General features: G+C 47.5%; 1 protein-coding gene across 1 annotated transcript in view; it reads right to left on the bottom strand.

Moving 5' to 3' along the window:
- Nucleotides 1–13,558, bottom strand: part of MTREX (Mtr4 exosome RNA helicase) — an 865,138-nt gene that overhangs the window by 307,496 nt on the left and 544,084 nt on the right. The window contains exon 17 of the mRNA XM_078675087.1: nucleotides 1,426–1,598. Coding sequence (XP_078531213.1) covers nucleotides 1,426–1,598 — 173 coding nt within the window. The remainder of the gene's footprint in view (nucleotides 1–1,425; nucleotides 1,599–13,558) is intronic.

The raw sequence follows: 13,558 nt of genomic DNA, 5'->3' as shown, positions 1-13,558 counted from the left end.
AAAGATTACAACCACACGAGACAAGGCACGCTGGAAACAGAAAACATTTGCCTCAAACACCTGGCACACATCACAAGTATCAGCTTAAAAGCAGACAGAACCACTAAAATTTCACAGGAGATGTTAAGTATTCAAACATCGAATAAGGAGAATGAAAGGCTACAAAAAACTCAAATATATTCCTATTTCCATGAATTACAGCATGAATGTCAGTGGTGAAAGAGACTTGTCAGCAACTCCGAACTGTTTACCAAAGTTCTAGTTTGAGGATCCGTAAATAGGCGTGCTCAATGTACAGCACTGTGCCACTCACCCAGAGTTCTCTTGTATGGAAAAAAACTTTTTCCCCATACATATAACAGTGAATTAGTCACAGAGCACAACCAATACCAAGTTTCACCACTGACCTTGTTGTCAGCCACCTCAATAGATAAAGCACCATTTAGTGCATCTCAATGGAAACAGTGGTCATCCAAGTACAACAAAAAAAGAAGAAGACATGTATATTCTTGGCTATGTTGACACGAAGTAGGTATTATGGATGCAGACAGCCAACAAGTGTTTCGTCGCAAGACGAATTGAAGGCTCGAAAAAATAGTAGTAAAAAAAAAAAGAGTTGTGGCATATATCCTCAGGATCCCTCAAAAGTAGGGGATATATCATGGCAAGAGCGATGAACCAGATATTTTGATTTTTTGGTTGTAGAGTAGTACTTCAAGATACTTTCCAGTATCAAAAAGTTAACTTATATTCAGCGCGTTAAAAAGTAACTATAGTTCAGTCTATCCAATTTTGAAGTATAAACTCTTGTGATGCGGAGAGAGTCAGAGCGGCACAGATGCTTGTATTAAAGTACAACAAGCCCAAAAACTTATTTAGTACATATAGAGGTACAGCATCAGGGTTCCTGCTGTATAGAGCCGGGCATGTAGAGACGTGTCTTGCTCCCAATGCACTGAATATTATTGAGGTGGCCGACAACAAGGTCAGTGGTGAAACTTGGTATTGGTTGTGCTCAGTAACTAATATTCCTATTTACTTCCCATGAAAGTCATTCTATACAATGCATCATTTTACAAAAATATGCTTTGGATGCCTCAGTCAACACCACATTAAGTACTGATAATTAACATAATTTTGCAGGAGTTGTAATATGCCTTACCGATAGATATTCCCAGCATCAGTTCCAAAGAATGGGTCATTCACTACAGAATGTTTAAAGTTGCTGACAAGAATAAGAGTACACAGACCCCAACAGGGACAACTCGGTTTGCAAACGGGAAACAAAAAGAAGTCGGACATGATCCTTCTCCGTGTAGTAACTCAAATACTATCAACGGGCAAAACATTTTAACAAAAAATTAGAAAATAGTGAAAGCTTTAAGAAACAAAAACTAACGACATGGAGGAAGTAAAATGATGTACCTTGACCAGCCTGCCTGGTTGCAAAAACGGCAAGCAGTATTTGGGCTTATGAATGTATTCTTCAATCTCTTTACTTAGTTTTGCAAGCTGCTGCCGAATCTTGTAGTAGGTAACCACACTTTCTTCATTTGGAATTTCAATCTTATTGTACTGCTCCTCCAATTTCTTCACCTCTGAACAAAACAAACAAATAGTTGTGTGAATAAATTAATGAAAATAATCAACAATTCAAAACTGAGGTAGACACAAACATATTTACAAATACGAAATATATCAAGAGTAAGAAGGGGGAAAGAAACAAACATTTTTACAATGGAAGTAAAGGCTCATGGCTGATTTGAGGGGATTATATCCTGAGCTGAACACAGATGTGATGAATAAGTTACTTACCTTCAGTAGCGTCTTATCTGGTAGAGGCAAGATATAGCCGCAGATTCCTTACCTTTGAATAATCCCTCTGTGGCAGACTGGATCTGGAAACTTTTCTACAGTAGTACTTCTGCGCATCAGTACTGGGCGTTATATACCGAATGTGAAGTCATAGTCCATATAAACCTTCCCCCGATGCCATGATGTCAGTTTCTTCCGTCGAAGAGGAATGGCAACGAGGATCAACAGTGCATTCTAGACGTTACCAGTAACTGAATTAGTCCATGGGGAATTATGTTTTATCTGACATCTGGGCATATAAATGATGAATATAATCGGAGTGACTGTAACGTTGCCGGAAGACATTTTAGCTATGCAATATCAGCAAAAGCGTTGCAGCCTTCCCATTGGCCTTGTATTCACCAATGAGAACGAATAGTTTACCTGTCAGTGTAGTTTTGCAGCTTGAAGATCTTTCTGGATTCACTATGCTGTACATTATTCCGCGGTCTAGTGGTTGGGCCCGGAATCGTAGTCTTTTCTCTTTTTTTTTTTTCGTAGCCCAGGTGGGCGTCGATGTCCAACGGTGTCCTTCCTGTGACGTCGGCACGCTTCCTGCGGAAGCTCCCACCCTTGGGCGCCATCTTCGGATTCTTTTTTCTCGTTTTGTTTCCGAATCTATGGCTATGTTCAGGTAAGTGATTCACCGCTTTAACCTCCAGAGTGTCTGTTTCAGTCTTGCCTTTGCTTTTACCACCTTTCTCTCCAGCCTCAACTTTCTGGCGAAGGTGGGTGGGTTCGCTAGTGAATCCAAAAAGATCTTCAAGCTGCAAAACTACACCGACCGGTAAGAAACTATTCGTTTTGCAGCATGAATCTTTCTGGATTCACTTTGCTGTGCATAGACTTTGTAGCGGTTTGTTATATTTGTGGCGGCTGGGTGGAAGATGAGCGTTGTTTGTTGAATATGTGTTGAAGCACTTTCTGTCCCACTTGTGCTTCCTTGTTCATTTGTATATCCACACAGTAGTGCTTCGTGAACATGTGCACTGAAGCCTATGTTGCTGCCAGGCATATGTCTTGAATGGGTGTGTTAGCTAGGAATGCTATTGTAGCTCCTTTTTTCCTGGTAGAGTGGGCTCGTGTCCCCTCTGCCAGTTCCTGTCCTGCTTGTTTGTGGCACAACTGTATTGTTTGTGCGATCCATCGTGCAATGGTTCCTTTAGTTACTGGTTTTCCCATGAAACTGTTTGCGAAGGAGACAAAGAACTGCTTTGTTTTCCTGTGTCCCTTAGTTCTCTCTATGTAGTGCATGACTGCCCTTCTGGCGTCCAGAGTGTGCAGTGCCCTTTCTGCGCTTGTGGCTGGTTTTTGGAAGAAACTTGGTATTTGTATTGTCTGGTTGATGTGGAACCTTGACACCACCTTTGGCATAAAGTGTGGGTGCGTTCTCATCACCACCCTATCATTGTGTATCTGGATGTAGGGTTCTTGCAGCGTTAGCGCCTGAAATTCACTCACCCTGCGCAGCGAGGTGATTAACACAAAGAATGCTGTTTTCATCGTTAGCATTTGTAGGGAGGCCTTATGAATTGGTTCAAAAGGCTCTTTCATGAGTTCTGTCAGGACTAAATTAAGGTTCCATGCCAGCGGTGGCACCCTCTTTGGTGGTGCGATCTTTTTCGCTCCTTCCAGGAATCTCTTTACTAGCTGTGATGTGAAGAAGCTCTAGCCTGTTTCTCCTCTTATGTAAGCGACTATCGCTGCCAGGTGTACCCTTAGCGAGGATGAGCTCAGATTTTCCTCGAGCAGGTGCGTGAGGTACTTAAGCACTGTTGAGTCCTTCTGCATCCTCAGGGTGCTCTCCGGTAATTTCAGATGAGCAAACTCTAGGTCCTCAGGAGCCATACTACTAGGCTAAAGCTCTCTGGCTCTGGGTGCAGCACCTCTCCGTCTTGCATGGAGAGTAGGTCTTTCCGTCTCCCGAATCTGTGGGGTGCACTCTGAGTCATCTCCATTATCTGCGAGTACCAGGTCTGCCTGGCCCACTGCGGTGCGACCATTATCAGAGTCATGTTGCTGGTTCTGCACTTGTTGAGTACTTTCTGTATCAGAGGGATCGGTGGAAAAGCGTAAGCAAATGCCTTCGACCAGCTTACCCATAGGGCATTCCCCAGGGACCTTTCCCCTGGTTGCCTGGATGCGAAGTTTTGGCATTTTGCATTCTGGCGTGTTACAAACAGGTCTATTGACGGTGTTCCCCACTTGCCAAACAGCTTCTTTATTTCCTGGTCATTGAGCTTCCACTCATGGGATGCCGATGTCTGTCTGCTGAGCCAGTCTGCTTCTACATTGTCCTTCCCTGGTAGATGTATGGCTAGCAGGTCTATCTTGAGTAGGATGGCCCATCTCCACATTTCTTGCGCTAAATTTGAAAGCGGGCTGATTGTGTCCCTCCCTGCTTGTTTATGTAAAACATCGCTGTTGTGTTGTCTGTCTGGATCAACACTTTCTGGTTGTACAACTTTGTCTGGAAAACCTTTATTGCGAGGAAGACTGTCTTTAATTCCAGGTAGTTGATGTGTTTTACAGCATCTGCTGGTGTCCACAGACCCCTCACTCTTCCATGTGAGCGCCCCATTCCTTCTGGGATGCGTCTGTGGTGATGGTCACCGTTGGCGTTGGTGGTGTCAGAGGCTTCCCCCTTCTTATGTACCCCATGTTCCACCATGCTATCTCTTCTTGCACTGAGTGCGTTACAACCACTAGATCTTCCCAACGACCTGTAGCTTGTGACCATTGTTCCTGTAGCCTTTCTTGGAAAGGTCTCATGTGTAGCCGTACATTTGGCACTAGATGTATGCATATACGCCATCATCACCATCCTCGCTGTCAGAGCTCGCCCCTTCTGGTAGAGTCGCGTCTCCTTCAGCAGCGCTAGCGTTCTCTTCTCGCTGGGGAACACCTTGTTCTGTAAGGTGTTGATCTGTGCTCCCAGGAAGATTTTTACTTGTTCTGGTTTCATTGAGGATTTTCCCCAGTGGATGGAGAATCCTAGGACCATTAGTGTGTCTGTCACTCTTTGTGCGTGCAGCTTGCACGTTCTGTATGAACTTGCTTTTACTAGCCAGCCGTCTAGGTAAGGGTATACGTGTATCCCCTCCCTTCTTAGGTGTGCTGCGAGGCACTTTGTGAAGACCCTTGGTGCCGATTTTAGTCCAAACGCCAGGGTTGCGAACTGGTAGTGGTCTTTGTTGATGATAAATCTGAGTAGATGCTTGTGCCCCCTGTTCATTGGGATGTGCAGGTAGGCATCCTTGAGGTCTATGGTGACTACGAAGTCTCCGCCTTGTAATTGAGGAAGTACCTCTTGTAGGGACGTCATCTTGAATTTTTGCGTTCTTATGTACTTGTTTAAGAACCTCAAGTCCAGGATGGGTCTCATTGTCTCGTCTACCTTTGGTACCAGGGAGTAGGTTGAGTACACTCCCCTGTTTCTTTCTCTGTAAGTTACTGGTTCGATGGCCTGCTTTTGCAGTTCTTTTGCTTCCTCTTGAAGCAGTTCTAGCTCTTTCCTTGCTAGCGCCCTTCTTTTCGTTTTTTTGTTTGGTGGTCTCCTTTTCAACTGTATGCAGTACCCGAACTGTATGATGTTGAGTACCCATTTGTCTGTGGTTACTTTCTTCCACTCATGGAAGAAAAGGTTTATTATTCCTCCCACCTGTGTTACATGGTCGCAGATGTTTAGCTCGTGTACCCCCTTGTTGTTGTATCCGTGCTCCACCCTGGGAGTTTTTGCATGGGTAGGCACCTGCCGCGTGACAAAGTCACTTAGAGGCGGGTTGTTGACCCCCTCTTCTATTTTGTCCACGTCCATTCCCTCTCCCGCGAAAGGACTGGCCTCTTTGTTGGTACTGCCAGGGTTACTTTTGTTGCCCTTGCTGTGTCTTGGTCACGGTCTGGTGGGACTGCTGGAACGCCTGGTGAGAAGTTCCTGGCTGGATTCCTCCCCTCCAGTTAGGTCTTCGTGGCGGGGTGCCCCTCTTTGTTCCTCTGAATTGCAAGGCCAGCATGGATATTGCAGTCTTGTTATCTTTCTTCAGTTGGGTGTGCTTCTCATCCACTGGAGCACCGAACAGTGTCTCTCCGTTGAACGGGGTGTTCAGGATGCTGTGTAGCACCTCTGGCTTGAAGCCTGAAATCCTGAGCCAGGCTTGCCTTCTTTCCGTGATGCCCATCATAATGAGTCTGCTGGACGTGTCAGCCCCGTCCAAGGCAGTTTTGAGACAAGAATTTGCCACATTTTTCCCTTCTTCCACAAGATGCGTAGCCCTTTGCGCGTGTTCTTCAGGGAGGTGTTTGAGTAACTGGCCCAGTTCGTCTAAGATCTGGTACTGGTGCCTGTTAAACAGTGCGTTGGAATTTGCCATGCGCCAGTGCATAGCGGCATTCCGTTCGATCTTTCTCCCAGTCAGGTCCATCCTTCTGCTTTCCTTGTCTGGGGGTGGCCCTGAAGTGGTTGGTACGTTAGCCCTCTTCCTTGCCGTAGCTGTAATGATGGAGTCCGCCGTGACTGATCCCTGAATGTAGGGCGGGTCCTTGGAGGAATGTTTGTACTTCTTCTCCGTCCTGGGTGTGATGGCTTTGCAAGTTGCAGGCTCCTTGAAAGCCTCTCTCCCCTGTGCCTTGACGCTATCGAGCATCGGCAGGTACTGGCTCCTAGTTTGTGTTGGGAGCAGTGTTTCTAGGAGGAAATCTACCATCTGCCTTTCCTCGTTGAGTTTTACCCCGAAGGCTGTTGCTGCGTTTCTGATGACTGTGTTGTAAACCCCAATGTCATCAGGCGGCGAGGGCCTCGAAGGATACGTGTCCACGTTATCTTCAGGAGGTCTCGAGGTCTTTCCACTCTATGTCTTGTGTCTCAGAGGATGCAGAGCCCAGGATTGTCCTCTGGTCATCATCCCCCTCCTCCTCGTAGTAGGAGGAGGCTTCTTCTTCTGGATCTTCCAGCCCCTACAGGCTTCCCGACTGTCCTTCGACGTCGTAGTCTTCTTCTTCGGCTATCTCGACAACCTGTGGTCTTGGTTTCGTCCGGATTAAAAAGTCCTTCATCCTGGTGTCGAATTCTCTTTTGCGCTGCAGGATGTTCTCCATTTCGGCCTCGAGCCGTCTTTTTCTTTTCCATTTCGGTGGTGTGTTCGGTGTCGAATGGATCGGCTGCTCTCTTCGGCGAATTGGTCGGCGTCGAGGCGACTTTCGGCGCCGAGCCGGGCTTCGGCGCCGAGCTGGCTTTTGGGTCTTTTAACGGCGCCTAAGTGCTCTTGGGTCCTTTTCTTTCGGCGTTGAACTTTCCTTTTCGGGGACGTTTTTCGATGTCTTTTGCTGTTCTCCAGCTTTCGACGCCTGGGAGTCCCTCTCTGAGGATCCGCTGGGCCTGTATGTAGCCACGGGCGCCGAACCTTTTGGCGTCGGCGCTTTCGAGGACTTGCCCTCGTTTTTTCGAGAGTCTGGGTCAGACTGTCAAGTGTCCTTCGGGGCTTTAGGGGCCATCGAGTCTCCTACCTTTTTAGGAGTCTTCTTATGGGTCTCTACGACCGTGTAGTCGTCGTCTTATCCGGCGACGTTGTCCTCTTCGTCTGTTGAGAGCCCCAGGTCTCGAAGGGATGGTGGCTGGCCCTTGCCCTGCATGCTGGCGGGCGTTGGGACATCCTCTGCCTTGCTCTAACTCGAAGAGTTTTCGGCGTGAAGGCGGAGCAGTCGTTGCTCTCGTTGTCGACCGGTAGGCAGAGGTTGCAAACCGGGTGCTGGTCCTTCTGCGCGTACTTGTGGTGGCAGTTATGGCAGAATTTGAATGGTGTGTTGTCCATCTCCTGCGTTCAGGGGGCCCCCTGAGCGCGCATTATCCGATGGACGTCGAAGCTCTGGAAGTTCTCCTGTTCCTTCGTCGTACCCTTCAATGGTGTAGTCTCTCGTCGTCTTTTCCAATCTTTTTTCGTCCAAAAAAGGCTTTTGGTGTCTTCTTTCTCCAAAAATGTCTGGAGCCCTCTTGAGAACGATCCAGACCCAACCGTGGAAAAAAGAATCTAAAGATGGCGCCCAAGGGTGGGAGCTTCCGCAGGAAGCGTGCCGACCTCACAGGCAGGACACAAAAAGGTGGGACGTCGACACCCACCTGGGCTTCGAATTTATTTTTTTTTTAAACTGAGAAAAGACTACGATTCTGGACCCGACCACGGAATAATGCACAGCATAGTGAATCCAGAAAGATTCACGCTGCAAAACAGGGTTTATTGTATTTAAACCAATTCGAGAACTGGCATCATGGAACAGCATTTCTAACATTGATAAAGGCATCATGCCGAAACACGTCTGGAAGAATTGCTCCTTAATTAATCTTTTACCCTTATTGGTTCTGTATGATAATTCAAAATAGAGGCTAACACTAGACAACATTGAGTTAGTGAGCACACTAAGGTTTAGCAATGTGATAGGGCATTGAAGCTGGGCACCACATTTATTTATTCATTTGATAGCTATTATCTTTTGCAAATTTTGCACTTACAATTAAATGTCTATTAGTATATAGGACTATATTTACTGTATTTATAGAAACATTTTAGAAAACTTATACCATATTTCAAATTAAGGATAGTCTTTTGTCCATGAGCATTAACGAGCACCTGGTGCGAAAGTTGAATATAATGGTTGTTTCTGCAGCGCGTCAATTTATGTGAGCAAGGCCACCCGTGGTGGCCGAAACGAGTCATACCGTCATGTAAACCCATTAAACAACATTTGTAAAACCACATATCTTTGGAGCCCGTGTCCTTGTGGTGCAAGTGAAGCACTTCATCTGGGATTGCTTCTTTCATTCAATTTGTTGGAAGTCTGCTCTTTCCAATACACAGACCCCCTCACTGCAAGCAAGTCGCACAGCTCTCAGCTGGTTTGGCGTTCAGGGTTTCCGCAAGGAGAATACGTTAGTTACCCCCTGTTCAACAGTCATTCCTTGAACCTTGCTGGGCAGCAGTAGCGGAGTAACACGAGTCGGAGGACCGGTGGAACGAGGCAAAACTGACATTAAGCTGTTCTATTCTGGCTATTCACAGGTGGGAAGGTGTGCGGATATCAAAGGCAAAATAGAACGATCTTCAATTACAATCGAGAATGATTTGCTTTCAGAGTTCTTAGCCTTTGATAAGCATATGGTGGATAATGCACTGCAGGAAAGAGAAGCAGCTGCAATATTACTTTTTGATAATCTTTACACAGCTCTGGATGTGAGATGCAACAAAAAATTAGTCTCTACATCCCCAGATAGTGATGTTAAAAATATGTTGAAAAAATTAGAAAAGTTAATAAAAACAGAAATGACAAAATGGTGGAAACAGAAGTTTTTGGAGCAGTATGAAGTAGGCACATTTGACGTGGCTTTCGAATCATGACAGCCCCCAGTTTCAAGAACCCAAACCCCAGAATACTCAAAGAATGGACTGAGAGCAATCTTGAAGCATCAATGAGGCAAGTCCGGAAACTTGTGAAATATGCACAAAGTGATCGATAAGCCATACTGAAAGAAATTGAAGGCATAAACATTAAACTTGAAAAATCAGACCTAAAAGACCTGATAGCTAAAAGCAAGAACGTCATCAAAAGTAGAATAAAAAATACAAGAGGACATAATCAAAACAAGGAAAGCCTTTCAATTTTCCCTTGATAAAGTAGATTATGAATCAGGCCAAATTTTTACCTTCTCCAGAAAGTATGACTTTATCAAACGTAAGCATTTCACTAATGTGAATCAAGCAGGACAGCATGTGACAACAGCAATCAAGATAACAAATCTCAGTCAGCATCAGACACTGTAGGGGGTGCTGGTGGTGAAGACATGGGGAGACTTACCTTAGCAGAGGAACTAGATTTTTAAATATGGGACCAACAACATCAGACCCAAAGGCCATGGAATCCTCAACCAATTCAAGCAAAAGATGCAACCAAAGAACGCGTGCAAGGAGGAAACGTAACGAACATAAAAAGCAGGAAGCGACTAAACAATTGATGGAGGAAAAAGTAATTATTAGTAACAGCACTGTAATAAATTTGTCTGACATCAAGTTAGACAGACACACAACTACTATCATTAGGTTTATCATTCTGCCCGAGAGCAATTTCAACTATGTGCAAAGACGAGTGGATGTTTTCAAGTTGATCAGAAAGTTGAAATTGACTAAATACTTTACCATCAAAAAATACGATATGAGGCCATCCATATCGGTGAACATTGTATCTAAAAACACCAATCTACAAGTATCACACATTCCTGCCTTATGGACCTTAGGGTCTTTAGCACATAACATGAAGAGGAAGTGGTGCCTTCTACACAGGAGTTTCTGCATGACACCGGCATCATTTCATCTAAAGTCAGCCCAAGTCCTTTCAAACCAGTTTTGACATGGATTCCCATGATGCCACGGGATACCATAGATATTTTCCGCAAAGTAGTGGTAGAAGAACTCTAAAAACTTAAATTTAAAACTTAGTGGAAGGTTCGAAATATCGGAATAAAAAATATCATGAACTGATCAGAAATTCCAAACGAATAAAGGTGTGATAATAAACAAATCAGACAAAGGAGGCAACATTGTGTTATGGCCTAAAAGAAAGTATCTCTCATTGAAGCATTTATACACTTGGATGACACAGCGTGCTATGTTAAGTCTAACCATCAACAGCTGAAAGTGGTCAAAGAGACGTTCAATAAACATCTGATGAAATGGATTAGACATGGGCTCATATCCAATGAAGAGTTTCTGTTTTTAAGTAATGAATTTCCACTGACATCGGTCATCTATTTCATCCCCAAAATTCATTAAAAAGTCTCTCCCATTCCTGGTACACCCATCATTTCGGCGAGAGGTAGGTGGACTTTTGGAAAACGTGTCACAATATGTCGATTATTATCTACAAGAATTTGTGGTAAAATTGCCATCATATACAAGATACAGTAGCCATTTTCTCAGTAAACGCAAAGATATTCCTTGGTCTGACAAGATCATGTTAATTACGGTAGACATCACATTCTTATACACTAGCATTAACCATTTTGATGGACTCAAAGCAGTGGAGTACTATCTGAGTAAAGTACGAGTTACTTACCTTTGGTAACAATGTATCTGGTAGAGACAATTCTAGCCGCAGATTCCTTCACGTAGAATTATCCCCAAGCATGAGACTGGATCCGGAAACTTTTTGCCACAGCATCCATGGGCGCCGGGGGCGGGGCGGCACCACGCGACTCCGCCCAGGCACCGCCCGCGTACGTGACTTCAGTGAGGTCACATAAGCCCCACTCCGGCGCCCCTACATCTGTGGGAGCATGGGAACAGTGTGCGAAATAGTAGAAAAAAGAGACAGGGATACAAACACCATCATAAGGGACAGTGCAACACTGCGGTGTCCAAAAGCAGGGGCAGAAGAAAGAACAGAGCAGAGCCCTGAGCAGCCACCCTGCCAGTACGTAGATAGCCTCCTCCCCCCACCCCGTGCCCCGGGGATAAGGAACATGCATAAAAAGGAGCAAACGTAGCATGCCTACCACCCCCATCCAGAAACAAGGAAGGGGAGCCAGTCCCAAGACAGACAAGAACAACAAACCTCCAAACCACCCCAGCATAGAGGGCAACCCCCCCAACACCCAAGGGACAAGGCATGGCCAGATGACCCCTATTCAGAGGTTAGCAGAAGGGCCAGGACCCCTAACAGCAAAAGCAAAGGAGGGAGGGGAGGACAGAGATTGAAGACAAACCCCACTAAACCTGGAGTAGCCAGAGCAGCGGGACACAGGAGCACCATAGGCCCATCCTCCAAGAACCAAGAGGAGGAATGAACCGCAACCAGACGGAGCCACCCGTCAAGAACAACAGACGGCACTCACAGGAGACACAGCCCCCCACCGGGAGCGAGTACCGAAGACCAACACAAGGGTCCGCGCAGAACGGGGAGGAAGGGTGGGCCGTGAAGGAATCTGCGGCTAGAATAGTCTCTACCAGATACATCGTTACTGAAGGTAAGTAACTCATACATCTGATAGAGACTACTAGCCACAGATTCCTTCACGTAGAATAGATACCCTAGCAATACCTCCGGGGAAGGAGGGACTGCGAAAGGACCCCACCAGCCTTGACAGAACCGAGGATCTCACAGGGGACCAGATCCGCAGACCAGGTAAGTAACATCCGCCCTGCCAGTTAAGAGGAACCTCCACAAGCAGAACACCACCGACCCCAAGAGGATGTAGGAGGAAAAAAGAAGACTGAAGAGGCCTGTACACTCACAGCAGAGGAACCAACGGCAGGGCCAGAGAGGCCGAAGCACCCCACTCCCCTATAAGGCATCAGAGCTTCCATCCAATGCAAAGAAAGGGAGAGGAAGAAGAAGCCAAGAGGGCCCAAGGAAACAAGGGAAAAGAATGCGAGCCCACCCCAGATGGAGGGCAACATGCCAGCCAGAACGGCGCTGACTGACAGTCATAAGCCGCCAGAAGCAAGAGCAGCAGCCCAGGGCCCCAGGAAGGCCGGGCAGGCGAGGCCTGACAAGGGAGAACACAGAATCCCCCTAGCAACCAGGACAGGAGCAGGGAGGTGAGGAAATGCCCGGACACACCACTATGAGGGGCCGGACACACGACCTCAAGAAGCAAAAGCAACATACATAAACACCATGGAGAACAGGCACCCGGGGGCGTGCCTAAGCACGCAATGGTGAAGGACGCGCTAGGGTAGAGCTCCGGCCCGAGCTCCCCTTCCCCAGGGCAATACTCACATCTATCCGAAAGCAATTCAAACTGTAAGCGGAGAGATGTCGGACTACAGATCACCTCCCTGCCGATTTTGAAGCCGATCGGTAGCTTCCTGCCGCACCGAGGTCCTCCGAGACGACCCTGCCGCACCTCCAACCGCCTGGCCGGCGGGTACATCTAACAGAGGCCGGGGCTTGAGTTCGAGAGCTAGGCCCCGAAGTGAGGCCTGGCGGGCGAAACGACGGCGACTGCCTTGGGGCACAGAAATCCGGCTGAGACGCACATCGGCGTGTCCTGTGGGGTCCCGGACACTGGCAACAAGGACTAGCTACCGCTCGCACTGAGTCCCCTGCGAACCAGGACACAAGTACCCCCGAGCGCGGTGTTTGCCTGCCGCCACGGAAGGGGATGCAATGTCCATAGGCCAATCTACTGGAGGCCGCGGCCTGTTTCTGCCGGCCAGGCCCCGAGACATGAATAGCAGGAGTGGCGCATGACTTTGGCAACAGGCGCAGAATCTGCAGGGCACGACCGCCACTGTGACGCGGACCTCCGCTGGATTTGGGCTCCGAGCTGGACTGCCCCCTACCCCGAGGGCCCTGCAACATACAGGCGCTGTGTCCCTAGACAAGGTACCGGCCCGGGACACCCACCATTGGTCACCGTGTGGCGGAGATGCCGTCTGGCGTGCTTCGCGGTGTGGTACGGCTGAGGAGCTGCCTGCATGAGGTACATACAGTGATACCTCCGTCTGCCTGCCCCACGACTGCACCGGGGAGTTGCCTCTGACCGGTGGACGGTGCCTGGGCCGCTGTGGACGGAACCCATTACTCGGAGCCGATTGTAGCCTTGACCGGCCCTGAGTGCAGACACGGTGACCATCTGGCCCTGGTTCCCCGTCGGCCAGGGGAAGGACGGCTGGGAAGAGGTGCGGCGGCCACACCAGGTAAACTATTTTTCCCTGCA

The sequence above is a fragment of the Lissotriton helveticus genome, chromosome 2_1 (assembly GCF_964261635.1).
Source record: "Lissotriton helveticus chromosome 2_1, aLisHel1.1, whole genome shotgun sequence".
NCBI lineage: Eukaryota > Metazoa > Chordata > Amphibia > Caudata > Salamandridae > Lissotriton > Lissotriton helveticus.
The sequence above is the reverse complement of the archived record's forward strand: the minus strand, read 5'-3'. Positions and strand labels throughout refer to the sequence as shown.